Source organism: Parasteatoda tepidariorum, chromosome 7 (genome assembly GCF_982258835.1).
Source record: "Parasteatoda tepidariorum strain Cologne lab strain chromosome 7, Ptep-v5.0, whole genome shotgun sequence".
In the NCBI taxonomy this organism is placed as follows: domain Eukaryota; kingdom Metazoa; phylum Arthropoda; class Arachnida; order Araneae; family Theridiidae; genus Parasteatoda; species Parasteatoda tepidariorum.
In genome coordinates, this window is record NC_141761.1 from 103,279,543 (window position 1) to 103,297,497 (window position 17,955).

Genomic DNA, 17,955 nt, shown 5'->3' on the forward strand with positions numbered 1-17,955 from the left:
ACACGAAGAGCGTCAAAAGTGATAACTATCATTCTAGAGCCACTGAATTAGACAGGCCGATTCATCATCTATTTTTGCTCCAAAGAGCTAACATAAGCACAATACTAACATAACGTTAACTTGTGAACTTTTTTGCTCCAATATTGCTTGATAGGTCAGCTCTGATAGGAGCCTTATATCATTCGTATAGGAGCCTTATATCATTCGAAACTCGTGTATCGTAATAATGACGTATTAAAAATATTGGGATTTTCAAAACTATGCATAAATCCGTAGCGTTAACTATCGAAAAACTTCATTGATTGAGATTGGATGAGTCAAAAACTTAAATGCGTAAATTTAAAATTATTTTGCTCAGATTGCTACAGCGGGCCGCAGGTTGTGCACCCCTATACCATATGGTAAGATAAATGCTATATGAAGAGGAAAACCATGAAAATCTCTCATGGTTAGCTTGATGACAAGAGAATTCTAACCTATGACTCATTTACCGCTGAGAATACTTCAAATGAGGACTGTGGTCGGAGTTAGGCGCAGAATTCGTATGGACCAGCCATCGCTGGAATCATTGGGAGGTTAGCGCTCTATCCGGAGCCCCAACGGACCTCCAGTAAAGGTTTGCTTGAAGCTATTTAAAATTTTTTAACAAAGACTTACTTTTTTTGGTGGCAATTACTTTGAAAGTAGAATAAGTCTATTTGGAGTTAAAAAGTAGTTAATTTTTCTATGATTTTAATAATCATTTTCTAATTTTGATGTTTCATCGACTTATTTTAAAACATCGCCTTAATTATTTACCCTTAGCCAATATTTTTTAAATTCATTCACAGCATTACTCCTTAAACACCTTGACAATGAAAAAAATAAAAAAGCATTTTCGATTAAAAAAAAAAAAAGGCTAACTTTTTGGTACACAAAACTCCGTCCACAAAGGGAATAAGAAATTAAAATATTGCACAGACAAACACCCTCTAAAATGGGTTACAATAAATAGATACTATTTGTTTTGCATGCAATAAAATATTGTTCACATTCTCTAATGTGAGCAATTTGCACAATACCAACATGGGTTTACAGATATACAATTGGTAATAGTTTTAGTAGTTCTTGCACTTATGAAAAAAGAAATATTTTTTAATAAACTCAGATTTTTTTTTATAAGTTACACAAAAATTTATTTTTTGATTTTTTTAAAAGGGTAGAAAATAGTCAATATATGGAAAATCATTAAGTAGTAGCAAAATACAATGATTCTCCAGTGAAATACAGTAGAGTATGATATAGTTATGAGGGGGAGTACAGAGATAAGAGCAGCTTTCAATACATTTCTCCCACATCGAATGCTTTTATGCCATCAAATCAACGGTAATTGTCTCTAACAGATTAAAATCGTACTTGACGCGCTATAAAGACTTTGTCGATCATTATCTTATTTACTTTGTTTCATGGCATATAACATAATTTTTGAATTCGAAATTTCTTCAATTATTTAAAAAAAAAAATTTTTTTTGGAAAAATCACAAAAATTTCAGGACATTCATTGAAATGTTTAATAATTAAAGTCATTTAAGGACACTTTTTTTTTATAAGGACAACTTTCAGCTCTGTACATATTTTTTTTACAAATTTTTATAACTCATTCAAACCAAGTTTTAAATAAATATGATTTGTAAATTTTAAAAATTCATCTTAAAACTAAAATAAATAAGAAAACAATTATTTAAAGGAGTTAATATGAAGAAATTAACTTCCAGGTACTATGTTAAATTTAATTTACTTGCGTTAAAGCTTATCTTACTATATTTATTGCCTAACAATTGCATTGGTCATTATTAGTTTCTTCTGTTTAGTCCAGTTTCCTGGAAGAAATAGGTGATTTCTGTACAAAATAACGAAACTGGTTTTAGCATCACCTGTGAAAAGAAAATGTGGATTATACTCTAAGATATTTTCTACACAGTTTAATCTAACTGTTAGGCTCCAATTTTAACTTAATTTTTATTCTGTTCCACCAAAGAATAGGCAGTACATTTAAAATATTAAATATTGTTCCACTGAAAACAAGACTCAGTTTGTTTAATCAACAGTCTTTATTAGAAAATTCCTAACTTTGAACAAAACAAAAAAAATAAATTAAATTCTACAAGTTATTTTTAATATTTAAATAAAAAAAAATATTGTTTTTAAAAGTATTAAATATTGTTCTACACAAGACAAGACTCAATTTGTTTAATCAACAGCTTTTATTAATGAATTCCTTACTAAAATGAATAAATGAGAAAAAAAAAAATTTTAAAAATTGAATTCCACAAGTCACTTTCAAAATTTAAAAATATTGTTTTTAAAAGTTGTTCTAAAGAAAACAAGACTCAGTTTTTTGAATCAACAGCTTTTATTAATGAATTCCTAACTTAAATAAACAAATAATAATGAAAAAAAAATCGAATTTTACAAGTCACTTTCAAAATTTAAAAATATTGTTTTTAAAAGTATTAAATACTGTCCTACAGAAAACAAGACTCAGTTTGTTTAATCAACAGCTTTTATTAATGAATTCCTAACTTAAATGAACAAATAAAAAAAAAAATATTGAATTCTATAAGTCAATTTCAAAATTTAAAAATAAATATTAGTTTATGTACTATACAACAGCTTTAACTAATTCTTCATGCACTTCAACAGCAATTTGAGCTTCAGTTTTAGCATCCTCTGAAGAAGCAGAACTTAATTGCTGCTGAGCTTTAGAAAGACCTTCACGGCAAGCCTGGAAGAGAAAAATGAAACTGATTTAGATTAACTAAATCAACAATAGATTAACTAAAGAGCTCAGTGGAAGAAAATGTTTTAAGTGATAGGAAAATATGACAAACATGGCAGTAGATTAAAGACGTTTACGCTTTGTAAACAGCTTCCCAGCATGCCTGATTTCAGGCACAGGGCAAATTCCCCGATATGGAACTCAAAATTGGTATCCTTAATTCTACACGCATTCCAATCAGAAAACTGCGGCACAAAGTATTATTTCTCTCATATAATTCTAGATTCATGTGTGTTTTGATATATATATATTCTTAGGGGTTACCTCCATAGACTTCAAAATTTTATTGTAATTTTCATGGTGTGGATATGCCATACCATTTGCGTTGGTGTCATAAAAACCGGATCAAAGAATAAAATTTAGCATAAATAGAAATGACCCTTACTGATATAATTAAGTGTAAAAACAAATTTACCAATTATGTTTTTAAGTTTGCATTTAATTTTATATCATAAAAATTAGTTTGCTTTAAAAAATGAGAAGAGGTTTATGTGTTTGAGATGCTCAGTCCTTTTCTAAAATTACTTTTTTTCTAATTTAACTTTCAATTCTAAAAATAAATCATTGGTTACATTGTCTTTAGTGCTTAAATATATATAATATAATTATATTACAAATGTAATTATAGTAGTAATAATGCATCTTATAGCATATAACTATAGTAATATGGCATATAATGCAAGCATTGTGCATGATTTAGTATTTAATAAAATGTTCCCAATGTCAAAAAAGAAACTTGCACCAGGTTTTTGACAGTTTATGATGCATCGTGTCAAAAACCAGTTTCTGACGCCAAAAGCCAAAACCCTGAATTTCTTTTATCTGCCTTTTTTCAAACTTTTAAATTTCTGTTCGAAGCCTATAGCGCTTATCTTTTCAGCCATCTCCACATCCAGTAAACCGTGGAGTCTAAGCAAAAATAAAATCAAGAAGAACATGAATACCACTTACTCTAACTTAACATAGTTTTTCAAAGCTCTTTTGCAAAGGAAAATAATAAAGCCACAGTTTAGTGCCCTACACTTAAAGCAAAGCTATAATTTTAAACTAAACATGACATCTTGTTGTAAAGAATTATCTGGGCTTTAGGACAGACAAATAACTTAAATATTCTAAAAATTATTAAATTTTTTTGAAAATCACCAATTTGGCAAAATTTTTCCACTAAAGGAAAATTTTTAAAATCAATGCCTTATTCTCATTTTTTGCAAATTTTTATGAGCCCAGATAAAGTAGCATTGGAATAAGTTTTTAAACACTAAGAATTAGAACACAAATACATTTTATTTTCTCAAAACTGGGGATTTTCTGCATATTGACGTTTATTTTCAGAATAAACACATAGAGGGTGCTGGCCAAAGATAGGCTAACTTGATCTAACAGCCATGAGTATCTGCTGCAAACTTACAGCAGTTATGATGAAAATAGCATATTATTTGCTGAAATAAAAATAAAAAAACCCCATCATTTCAGGCAACGGCACAGCCTAAAAAATCCATAGTCTTGTTTTATTTCTTTCGTTTAAAATATCACCTCTTAAAAAAAAAAAAAAAAAAAAAAAAAAAAGGAACACATTTTGTAAAAAGAAAAAAAAAATATTAAAAGTGACTGGATAAAACTGCTACATTATTTAAATTTTAATTTGAATTAAAATCATATATAATTTAGCACATTTTCAGTGTTACTAATGCTCATTGGCAACAATGTATGGCTTTTTTCAAGCAAAAAGAAAAAGGGGCGATATGTGTTAGTCAACCCCTTGAGAGGGAGGGGGCGATGGGCCACAAAAGGTTGGACACCACCACTCTAAGGGCTCGCAATTCACTTTCTCTCATGTCTCTGAAATTCATAATCATTCACCAGTAATGTCTCGGGTGATTACTGCTTTTGTATGCACTTTCATCTGAATTGTGGTGCATGCACAAACCGCTATTATCTTGGGATAATCATTAAGAATCAGGGTTTTTGATCCACAAACAGACCCAAAAAACCACGGGTGTTTTTATTTTATTTTAAAAAACCAAACTAAAAAAAATCTAATAAAACCAGGGCTCAAATGGGCTTTATATAAACATAATCAAAATAGATTAATAAAGAATGAGAAAAAAGAGAAATAGATTTAAGAGATTTCATATTTATCTTAAATATATCGATTCTGGAATTCTCAAATCAAAAATAACTATAAATACATAGTTTAAAAGGTAATTCCTAAAACTACTAAGAAAATTGTTAAATAAGCAGTAATTCTGTAGTTAGTTGGCTTGCAAGACTTTATAACTAAAAAATGAAGCTATATTTTATGAATGTTTGATAATAAATAAATAAATAAAACAGAAAACAGCATATTTATCTGATCCAAATATTACGAGTATTACTCTAGGAAAGAATAAATTAAAGACTCTTTTATTAACACCAGCATGAAAACAGGGTGCGTAGCTAAATCTTTGAATCAAAAATAAGCACTTTTTAAAAACTTTTCAAGCACTTTACAAAAATTTTCAAGCACTCAAAAAATTCATATTGAATCAATGATATTATTGAAAAACAAAAACTTTTTATGAACAGTTTTAGCATTAAAAAAAAAAAAAAAACTCAAAAAGAAACGGACATAAATCGAAACAATCAGTAGGGGAGAGTGGGGTCAATTGTAACATTTTTTACTTAACTATTTTTAACTAACAAAAAATCCAATATATTATTAGTATTTATTGACAGGCGAGTAAAGTAGACTATCCTCTACTGGAAAAAATAAATAAATACCTTATTTTAAATGTTATTATATTAGTTATTAACAATTTTTGACGATCGCACACTTGTTACAATTGTCCCCATTTACGGGGTCAATTGTAACAGTTCATAAATTCAACTAAAACATAGTTAATTATACATATTATCATAATTGTGATATACTTTTTATTGATCAACATGGTAGTGATATTTTAGGAGTAAAAATAATAATGAGCAGAGGCCTAAAGGGTTAAACTTTTACTTTAAGGGGTTAAATTTTTTTAATTCATGCTGTGAAAGGTGACAAATAAAATAATGCACATGCAACATAATATAAATGATATAGGAAACTATTGATGGTTCTTAAAGAGTTAAGTAATGGTTTGTAAACATAAGATTATTTATTTTCAGCTGTTACAATCGTCCCTTTACTTATTGTTACAATCGTCCCCAAGACGCCATTTCAGCTTCATTTGTTAAAAGCAATGCTAGTTAACTAACAAAACTAATCTTTTTTTTTTTTTTTGAAATGTTAATTAAGGTGTCCACTTACATGTTTGGTTTATAATTTTTATTTGTTTAAACAAAATTACTTTGTTACAATAAATTTTCCAATACCAGAAAAAGTACTTACGTAGCGTGAAAATATCTTTTGTGATGTGACTCTTTCAAAAATACATACAAATGGTTGCCAGCAGGTGTGTACATGTAGATTTATTGAATACACCTTGTGCGCCACCTAGGAACCAAATCTAGAGCCCGACACTCGAAATTTTTGTTCTGTTACAATCGTGCCCTGTTACAATTGACCCCACTCTCCCCTACTTTCCCACATCACCAAGTGAATTCAACTTGACTCTGAACAAAAGTACACTTACCCCCTACATCAAAAAAGTGTTAGAAGTAAAATAAAATGAACAAGAATAAAATTATATATTAAAAAGAAAAAGATTTAATAAGGATCTGACTCTATCCGTACGTGGGTACGACGTTAAGTCCGTGTGAATGATTACATAGCAAACACCCCATTTTTCGTGAAATGCAGGGGATCCGCCAGATATCACTGAAGGAAGAAAAAAAAATATTCAAGAAAAAAAAAGCACTTTTTAAAAACGCCAGCTGAAAGAAGCACCTTTAAAAGCTTTTAAAAACGAAATCTCCCAAAAAGCACCTTTAAGTACTTTTTACAAACGCTACGCACCTTGGAAAAGATGGTACTACATTAAAACTAAAACTTTTTATTTTCAATCATAATTTTATTATTTTTACATAAAAGTTTTCTTTTATTATAATTGTTCTCTTTTGAGTTAAAAATTAAATCTAAAAAGTGTTAAACAAGGTAATAACCTAAAAAAAAAATCAATAATAAAAAATTAGTAGATAACAAAATGCAACCAAAAAGTTTCTTTTTTCTATTCCTTAATTTGGTATCAAGACAAAATGCATAAAAAAAAAACTTACTTGTGCGTCTAATCTTTCAAGAGGTACCGCTTCCTGAGCCAAAACTTGAACAGAAGAATCCTCATTTATGGTAACAGAACCACTGCTTACTGTTAAAAGCATATAACCAATTAATACACCAATATTATAGCCAAATAAATGTGATCTAATGATCAGGTGCGTGGTAGGAGCAAAGGTTTCAATTTAATATATTCACTGGCCTTTTAATTAAAGTAGTACAAGTTTAAATAAAATTATACTAAACTCAGTGGCGCGACAGCCCATAGAAGACCTACTATGCCCATCACAGTTTTCCTGACCTTGGGCTTCAGGATGCAGGAGCAGATGTTCCGGTTAGGTGGTCAGCCGAACACTTAAGTACAATTGCCCCGCTGTTTTGATTACTAGAGAATTATTATATTAACTTTGAAGCGATGCACATAATCTTCACTAGTGTTTCAGGTTTAAGTTCAATTGCCAAGCATAAATTTGTCTGGAATCCACTACAATGATGTTCTTTTAAGGTCAAATAATTGCCCCGATATTTTTTCAATCAACCTACATGGCCAGAATATTAAAATTAACTAGTAAGTGATGAGCAGAATTGTAGCACATCAGGTGCAAGACTATTATTTCGCATAGGCAGAGATATTAACATTAGGCGTTTCGTTTTTAAAAGAGATTGGGAATGTTGACTCCGCTGTCTTAAATATATTTGTTGTACATGAAAAGTTTTTAATATAGTTGTGGACTCAATTTTAAAATGAAATACTACATTCATTATTATTGTGCATCTTCTGAAACGATTGTTGATATAGGATAGGTTTGAAATGGGAATATGATGATACAGGGTTCCCACTCTTTTATCAAAGCAAAAATTAAGCACTTTTACTAAAAAAATTAAGGGCTTTTCTTCACGAAATTAAGGATCTTAAAAATGGCATAATGATTATTCATCATCAAATAAAACATCATAGATTAATAATAGTAGATTTAAAAAATGGAATAGCTTTTCTTTAACTCAGTAAATCAGATTCCTAATGCATCGCTTAAAATGAAAGTAATTATACTATTTTACAAATTGATTCCCAATCAGACGTTAAAATTTAAAGGAGAAAAATCCACTAATGGGAAATCCTCCAAAGTGAGAATAACAGTTCTTGTTTGTGCTAACATGAATGGCTCAGAAAAGTGAAAACTAACTGTCATAGGCAAATCTCAAAAACCAAGGTGCTTTAAAAATGTTAAAAAAACTGCCTGTAAACTACAAAGCTAATCAAAAACCATGGATGACCTCCCATTTTTTTGAAAAAGAACTTCGACAGTGGCACAGTGATTTATTAAAAGTAAATCGTAAAATTGCACAGCTCACCCCCATTTAAAAAGTCAGAGTGTATAAAGCTCGTATTTTTACCACCAAATACGACTTCTGTGTTGCAACTCATGGACCAGGATGTTATTCGCTTTCTGAAGTATCACTATAGGAGACAATTAGTTACGCGTATTTTAGATAACTGTGATAAAAACAACACGGACTCAGAATGCAACATCTCTCTTCTAGAAGCAATAGTTTTGCTAGAAAATCGTAGAGGCATGTAACATCAGCTACAATCCGCAACTGTTTCCGACATGCAGGTCTTTCAAAGGGTTTAGAAGAAAAAGATTCCAATGTGGAGGAAGAAGATGAAGAAAATTTACCCATCTATGGCTAAAAAAACATGGAATGGACATTTTCCCTAAGGACGTTATTGAGCAATTTGAATGATGCGATGATGAAGTATGCACTTCTGAAACTTCTACCAATTATGACATTGTCAATGAAATAAAACAAACGGATGAAAGTAGAGAAAATTTATTAGAAGAAAATGTTGAAGACGAAAATGAACTTTCAGCACCATCTATAGATGAAGTTAAATCAGCCATAAATGTCCTTAATATGTTTTTTTTCTACAGAAAATGTGGATCAAAAAATCTTGCATTCTTAGCACATTATAGATAAGAAAATTGATGAACTCTATTTAAAATCAAATTGTGTTCACTCAAAAATCACTAATTGTTTTCATAAAAAGTGAAATCCGTTTATTATCCGTTAATTAGTTAATAATTTTTTAAATAACTTATGTAAAATTGAAAACCCAATTTTCAATCATTCAACTGTCTTATGCAAAAAATATTCTTCAAAAAATTTGAATATAGTAAACCATCGATTATAGAGGACACTTTACTGAGTTTGCAGACGGTTCACTATAGCGGGGGACTGTATATAAACAAAACAGTAAACGTGAAAAAAGAAATCAAATATTTCACTCTTTTTAAAGCAAAAAGTGATGAAGGTAAAACAACGAAAATGACTTTCCTGATAAAAATTATACTTTGTGGAATATTCGTAATATCCCTAACATAAAAAAAATGGAGTCATTTCTAAAATTCAATTTCAGAAGAAAATATGACAAAATAAAAAAAATCCACTTCGCCTTGTGAAGATCACTAGATGCTGTTTAGCCATTCCTTATATTTTTCATCAAGTGTCCATGAATGATTAAAAACACACTTTCTTGGCATTTCTAACAATTTCACATTTGAATGAAGTATCAAAGCTACCATGAGTGCTATCAGAAGAATTGAATTTCTCGAATCCTATGGATGTAGAAGGTCTATGCAGGTCTTCAGCTGATAAAGGACCTAAGTACTAAGTCAAGACCTCTACCCACGTTCAGTATCAAACCCAGCTCTCCCCCCACTAAATTTTTTTCTTTCAGAATGATCCAGAAAGAAAGAATATTTCAATTAAAAAAATTTATAATAAAAAAAAAACAATAAGGAAAATTGTTCCAATCAACTAGTTATACTAGAAATTAAGGACTTTTAAGAACCTTGAATCAAAATTAAGTACTTTTAAGAGCCCTTAATTTTCAAAATAAAAACTAAGCAGTTTTTAAGGACTTTTAAGGACCGTGGGAACCCTGTGATAGAAATAGGATACATGTTTTATAAGTGAGTAACTTCAATTTGTACTTTAAACTTTCTTCATAATGTACATGTTTAGCGTTATTAAAAAAGTTTTATTTGCCTATATTGCTATATTTTTGTAAAATTTGCAGTAGTATTGTAACAAAATATGTTTACTGTTGCAAAATAGTTTCGTGTGTTTCTATATTTTCATGAAATTTGCAGCTAATAGGTAACGGAACTGTTGCCTGGGAGATAACATTTGATATTAATCTGACATTTCTGTTATTAATGAAATGCTGTTTTTGTGTTGTCAAAAAAGATTGCAACACAAGTGTACTTTGAATTAAATAGGATTGCAATTTGGCAATAAAAATGTGCCAAAAATGGTAGAAAAGAATGCCAAACTGAGAAAAATTTGCCAAACATCAGGTGCATACTGATAACAAATCAGTTCCAATTTTATTATACTTTTACAGGGGTTATTTATGGATAAATTTGGATCTATTAACAGATCTTCAAACAAATATTTTTCAAAAGAAAAAAAAAAAAATTATCTGTCACAATACTTTAGAAAACTCTTCTCAGTAGAAAAATAAACTTGTCGTTAATTCAAAATTAATATACATATGCACAAAATTTTTTCTTTGGGATATTTGGTTTTTGTATTAATAAAAAAAGGCTTTATTCTTATATATTTATTAAAAACAGAACTCTGACAGAAAGAGCTATAATCTACACAAATCATAAGTAAATTTTTCATAAAAAGGGGGCATATTTTCAAATTTACAAAATTATGAGAAGATTTTTCACCATTTCACAAAAACAAAACTTTTTACAAAAATCCTGGTATAAACGTGTTCCTTATTCACCCACTATGACATTGATACTTTGCATAAGAAAAACTTACATGCATTTCTTATTCTGATTATAATTATTAAAATTAATTAGTTAAACAGAAAAATAATAAATTTAAAATTTTACAGTACAAAAACAATAGGCAGAAATTTAAGAGTCTAAAAGTTTTAAATCTTTTGCCTTTTGAATTTATTTAAGAAAATTTTAAAACCAAAAAATTTTCAATATACATATATAGTTGCAAAGATTTATTTAAATAAAGATGCAAGCATTCAATGCAAAGTAAAAGTTGAAACAAATTATTTTCCTAAGCAAAAACTTATTTTGTTTATACTATACATTATTTTAAGATATAATAGCTAGGAAACTGTTAACAGTTCTCAAGGAATATCTTTTTATTTATTTTCATTTTTTTGAATATTGTTACAGCACAATACAGTATTAATTGTGGAAGATGGGAAATAGTATATGTAAGTGCTTATAATCGAATATGTGGTTAACAAAAGGAATATGAATGAAAACTGTTACAGTGAAACATGGGCTCTACTACCAAACAAAGTTTAAATTTATTGATTTTAAGAAAAAAGTAATGGTAAATGAAATTAAAAAATATTCTATTAATGTCATTGTAAATATTTGTTTCCCTAATTTCATTAGATTGAAATACTGAATAAAATTCTTTAAATTAAAAAAATTATATAATATTTACCAAAAAACTTCTTAGCACTACCATCATCTTCAAAAATTGTGACAACACCAGGCTTCAATACAGCTAAAGTTGGAACATGGTTTGGTAGGATACCAAAGCTACCACTATAAGAAGGTACATCTACTTGTTTAACACTAGCTTTATTGTAGTACACCTGGAATAATGAAACAGATGTACATTAAAACCAAAGAAAAGCATATATCTGAAAAATTAAGTATTTAAATAGGGTGTCTAAAAAAATGCAGTGGTCAACTTTTAGGGGAAGTAGAGAATGCTTGAAACCTGCATAGCAACACAAGTCTGTAAACATCAGGAGAAAGTGATAGTGGAAGTATAAGCAGGATGCAAAAGAGGGATTAATCAGTGTTCATTCCAGACATTAGAATAGTGCCCTGTTTTTATTTTCAACTATAAAAGGGCACTCTTTATAGTTCACGAATATTTCATAGCCTTAAGATAACCAAATTATAAGAGTTAGAAAAACAATGTGGAATGGGCAGAAAAAAATGTATAAATAACAGGCGAAAAAACTAAACGTCAATTACGATGGCATTACCAGGAATCAAACAAATCAATAAAGGATAACTAAATGATCATGAGCGGTGATGGCTCAGGGGATAGAGCGTTCGCCTTTCAATGAGTTGAACTGGGTTCGAATCCCAGCGAGGGCTGAGAGATACGAATTTCACATGCGACTTGCACCAACCACAGAGTTGAAATAAAATATCCTCAGTGGTAGACTAACTGATCATGGGTTAAAGTCCCCCTGCAGTCCGGCTGTTCGTGGTTATTCTCTATATGTAACGCAAATGAGTGATTAGTTCCATCAAATTTCTCCTAATACTTGATCCAGGAGTTCACTTATCTTCTGGATTGGGTGCAAAAATTACAAGGCTATGTACTAGAATATTAGTAGCCGTAAACCTTAAAAATTTGAGTTGGCTGCTCAACGACGGTTAATAAAATAAAACAAAATGATAACACATATAACAAAGGAAGTCGAATGTAATAAATTTTTTTACAATATAGGAAAAATATAAAAACCATGTGTAAAGGTCCAAAAAAAATCTCTTTAGTAATCTGAAAAGTTCATGCCTATACATGCATTATCTAGTATCATTGAAATTAAAAAATTGACACAAACTTTCCAGGCAACATGACATCAACTACAGAATCGTCATGAATTGAATGTATTAATAATGCTCAATTCTATCATAAAATGACAAGATTGTTACAAATTAAACACGTCAAAAAGTGATAACAAAAATTCTTCTAATTTTTACGTTTAATAATATTGGATTAAAAATATCCAATTTTGTAAAAACCAAATGAAAATGGTCCAAAAAATTATAAACAATTCCCGAAAATGATTATGTTATGATCAGGGTTTGTTGATTTAAATCACGATTTAAATCATGATTTAAATCAAATGATTTTTTTAAAAAAATCATTGATTTAAATCAATTAATTTTTTTTATATATATTGATTATAAAAGTTAAAAAACAGTGTTTTAAATTATTGATACTTTTATTATTTTCTTTTCTTAGTTTCAAAATTTATTTTAATTAAATTGTTGCATTAATTAATTTTAGTTAACAAAATTGTGTATGTTAAAAAATCTTTACCAAAAAATCTTTTAACAAAATTGTGTGTTAAATTCCAACACATTGAAAACTACATTTTTAAAAATCTTTTGATTCTTGAGATTGAAAGCACAGATTAAAGTAAGCATTTAATGCTGTCTTAATATAGACTTGCATAGCTGTAGAAAGTAATTATTAAACATGAATTTTTTCAAAAAATAATGTAAATATTGTTAATTAAAAGTCTACTCTTTGAAAACAAAAGCATGGAATTAAAATCTACATTATATTTTATTGGTGGAAAATGTATATTTCTGAAGCTTTTTTTAAAGCATATTAAAAAGAAAATACCTAATTTGCCAAAAATAGAAAGAAAAAAAAAGGCCAATAAATTCAGATATTTTTTTCCTGATATAGTGTCATTCTTCCCTTTCAAACTCTTTCAAAGTCTATTTGAAACAGTAGGGTTATTAACTGGTATTTTTTCTCATAATATGTTTACAGTATCTTTGACATCTGATTTTCTATAAAGAAATTTTGTGAAAAAAAATTTCTATGAGTACATAGATTTTTTAAAAAAAAATATTTTTAGCTTAACTTATCTATTTTGATATAGAATTAAAAGTGAATATTTTAATATAAAAATATATATATTAAATATTTATTTTTTGATGAATGACTACATTTATAAACACAATCTGTTACATTTATTTTGTCATTTTAAAAATCAAGCGGAAAAAAAAGGAAATTTTAAATTAAAATTATGGTTTGCTAATTGAAACTTTGTTTTAATAGTTAAAGTACAGGGGTCTGTCCAAGTGAAATTTACTACCGTTTACCGGTACTCACACAAATTTAACATTAGGTAAAACGGTAGAACAATTCCACAAAATACTTTTTTCTCAAAATTTTACTTTTGTGTCTCGTAAGAAACGATAAATCCAAATTTTTAATTTTCAAAAATTATGTCTACATTTTCACTAAATAGTTATCCAGGGTGCGTAGCGTTTGTAAAAAGTACTTAAAGGTGCTTTTTTGGGTATTTCGTTTTTAAAAGCTTTTAAAGGTGCTTTTTTCAGCTGGCGTTTTTAAAAAGTGCTTTTTTTCCGAATAATTTTTTTTCTCCCTTCAGTGATATCTGGTGGATCCCATGCATTTCACGAAAAATGGGGAGTTTGCTAAGTTATCATTCACGCGAACTTCATGTCGTACCCGCCGAATGTCGTATCCGAATTCGCGCACACTTGAAACCGAAACCCGAGTGCTCCAATTCGGATAGAGAATATCAGATCCTTATGAAATGTTTTTCTTTTTAATTTATTTTAATTTTGTTCTTCAGTGTTTTCACTACAGCGCGAGAATCTCGCATATTTTTTTATATTCTCGCATTAAAAAATGATAACCGCGAGAAATTCGCGCATTCTATAAACCTATTTCAAAATTCGCGAATTTCTCGCATTTTGAAAAAAATTTCTCATTTGCGCCATTTAGAATAAAATCCGTTTCACTTTTCTTCCTGGATCTTTTATTATTTTCAAAATCTGCCCCATTATCTAGCTTCCATATTTACCAGTATTGTTCAGAAACTTTAAGAACAACAGTACACCATCCTTCCGAACCACGGAACCTCTTTCAGAACGCATTTCTCTGCAACCACGTGTTTACCGTAGGTAAGGTTTCTTCATGTAAGATGTTCAAATTTTTTGCTCGTTAATGTAAGATGGACAAATACCTTGTAAAGCCAATATCTTCTACTCCGAAACGGACAAATGAAAATGAAACAAATGTGGGTAGAAACGATAAAAACGAAACAAATACGCATTTGAGCAACCTAATGAGAATAGCTGATGAAAAAGTAGATGTAGAACATTTTCCATTTGATGATGCTGCAAAAATATTCAATGCTTTAAAAATTAGAAGATATTAAAAATGCATTATGATTAAAGAAAAAATTTTTTTTTCAAGTCTCTTGGTGTTTTTTTTTTTTTTTTTAATTTTTGAAGTCTCACTTGACTTTTTGAAATCTCACCCTGTTTTTGAGAAAGGGTGAGAAATTCTCACCCATTTTTTTTCTGAGATGAAAACACTGGTTCTTGTTTATTTTATTTTACTTCTAAACACTTTTTTTGACGTAGGGGGTAAGGGTACTTTTGTTCTGAGTTCAGGGTCAAGTAGAATTCACTCGGTGATGTGGGAAAGTACTGATTGTTTCGATTTACGCCCGTTTCTTTTTTAACGCTAAAACTGTTTATAAAAAGTTGTTTGTTTTTCAATAATATCATTGATTGAATATGAATTTTTTGAGTGCTTGAAAATTTTTGTAAAGTCCTTGAAAAGTTTTTAAAAAGTGCTTATTTTTGATTCAAAGATTTGGCTATGCACCCTGTTATCTCTCAGAAAAACCTAGACGGACCCATAAAGTATTCTTTAAATTTTCTATTTGAACTAGTCCTTAAAATTCAATCATGCATTTGTTTCGAAATGGTTGTTATGCATTCAAAGCTATGTATTATAATATGAAAAATTATTTTAGTAAGTTAAAATATTGTTTTAAATATTGTTATAATAGTTTTAATATTAATTTAATTTTGATGAAGCATTTATAAAGTTTTTTTAATCATAAATTAAAGTTCTTACAGTGTATTTGAATAAAAATCAAAAAAATCTGATTTAAATCAAAAAAATCCGATTTAAATCAAAAAAATCTGCTTGTTTTGATTTTTTTTAAAAAAAATCAAAAAAATCACGAACCCTGGTTATGATGATAAATAATCTATGATAATTAGGATGAACACGTCATGATGAAATTGTTGTGATGCAAACATATAGTGGAAAATCAAATTCGACATCAAATAGTGGAAAATCAAATTCGAATTTCAAATGTCATAATAATATTGTATTAAACATACCAGAATGCGAAAATGATAAAACATTTTAAAATTTGCACTTGGTAATTAAGTGTTAAATATATCAGAATTTAAAAAACCACAGTGAAACACTCGAAAAAGAGATTGATTTTGGGTGAGCAATGATTTGAAAAACCATACGTCAGCATAAATAAGTTTTATAATATATTAGGGTGCCTAATTATGTTCATAGGGCATGCAGAGATTTTTCGTTGAAAGGGTAAACAAGAAGGCCTTCTCTGCAAACTCTTTCCAGAATGAACCCTGAATTAATTAGAAACATTTTATGAAACCAATGGCATATAAAATTAAAGATGTTCACAAGGCTCAATGTTTACACTATGGGGATATTTCCATATTGGCGCCTGTTTGGGCCAACTTCTATTACAAAAGCGACTTAAAGTATTCATGATTACAAAAAATTTTGATATAATTTTACTTGAGTAGCTACAAATTATAATCTTCAAATTAATTTTCTCTAGATTGTTTTATTTATATTAAGTTTCTGGCACTTTTTGACAAAGTCAGAGACATAGAAATTTCCATAACACAAAGTATGCTTCACACTTGAAATTTTTTTAAAATTGAGTACATGATGAGAGATATAAGTATTTTTTAATATGATCATAGTTTTGATATGGGATGCAAATAATCTAAAACGAGCATAAGGCTTATTGCCAATAAAATGTCATTACATTTATAACAGAACAACAGATAATTTTACATTCTGTTTTGGAAGTTTAATATCCATATAATTAAGATACAGTATAATTGTTATAATAATTTTTATAATATGAATTTCAAAATAAAAAAAGTGTGACGATTAATTTAAGTGAAAGAGTAGAGTATCATTTCAATTTTCTTTTTATAAAATTAGACATATAGAGAAATTCAATCCATGTATAAAACAAAAACCAATAAAGTTGTTTATTTTTCCGGTGATAACATACTTCAGAAGGAGATGCAAAAGTAAAAGCCATTTCACTAGCGCTACGATGAGGGATTTTCGATTGCTGCATCAATCGCATAGATGAATAAAAGGTACGAGATACAAAAAGCTTAGAGGCCATGTCGAAATTTTAATTCTTTTAGTTTAAAAGAGGAGAGAATATTAATTATGATTACTACAACATCCAAAGCAGAAGGTCGAAAAATCAAACAGATATTATTGGGTTGAGTTGTTTAATACTGATTCAATGTCTTGCTCAAGTAAACCCAAAGCTAAATCTAAAGTTTAGTTTTCAAAGTATATTTTTATTTTGTAATGCTTTAAATATTTAATAGTAAGCAAAATATTCAGAAGAATTAAATATTAAACAGTTAAAAATTTATTGATTTTTCCATAGGGTTAAAGTTGTAGTGGTAGAAGGTCATCCGCCGCGTAATCAGATCCAGACAGCTACGGGGTTTTCAATAGTAAAATTAGGTTGCGAACTTCTTGAGTGTAATCGTAATGTTAAAAGTTATACGTTTTAAATAACGTAAAAATTAAAAAATACCCATTTTTAGGAACTGACATTTATGTTGAATAAACAGTATTCTTTATTAGAAATAAATATCTTTAAAATTTCGATTAATATTACGTTGTTCTATCATAAACGGTCATATAGAATGCTACTATGTAGATAGTCTAATTCTTTCTCTCTAAGGAAATGTTTTATGTTTTTACAATATCCTGTGTGATTCTTCGTAAAATTCTTACTAAGGAAAGGTAGGTTTCGTGATAAATAAAATAAAAATTTCTTAGTTATTATTCTTAATATTCACTGTGCCACGACTGAAAAACGACCTAATTCAGTTTCGTCGTATTTTTTACTGGAATTTTTAATATTTTCTTATGACATTATGTTTTATTTACTATATTTTATTGGTGTTGGTTTTTTGCAATATTTATTAACCCGTCTAATTTTCAATCTTATATCTGTAGCATAATTTATATTTTTCATTCCATGTAAAAAGAAAAA

The 17,955-nt window shown here is 28.7% G+C and overlaps 2 protein-coding genes across 4 annotated transcripts in view; one reads left to right on the top strand and one right to left on the bottom strand.

Annotated features, from left to right (window-relative positions):
* Nucleotides 1-2,373: 2,373 nt before the first annotated feature.
* ATPsyndelta (ATP synthase, delta subunit) lies at nt 2,374-17,378 on the bottom strand. Its single transcript, XM_016047928.3, has 4 exons — nt 16,942-17,378; nt 11,502-11,655; nt 7,007-7,095; nt 2,374-2,764 (listed from the first exon to the last, which is right to left on the bottom strand). The coding sequence occupies exons 1-4, from the start codon at nt 17,059-17,061 to the stop codon at nt 2,642-2,644; spliced, it is 486 nt and encodes a 161-aa protein (XP_015903414.1). The 5' UTR covers nt 17,062-17,378; the 3' UTR covers nt 2,374-2,641.
* LOC107436283 (serine/threonine-protein phosphatase 1 regulatory subunit 10) overlaps nt 17,350-17,955 on the top strand; it is a 59,980-nt gene continuing 59,374 nt past the window's right edge. For 2 of the 3 annotated variants that reach the window (XM_016047926.4, XM_016047925.4), the window contains exon 1: nt 17,373-17,702. The gene's annotated coding sequence lies outside the window, so the exon portion shown is untranslated. Of the gene's footprint in view, nt 17,703-17,955 lie in introns of all 3 variants that reach the window. The other variant, XM_016047927.4, reaches the window with a different exon arrangement.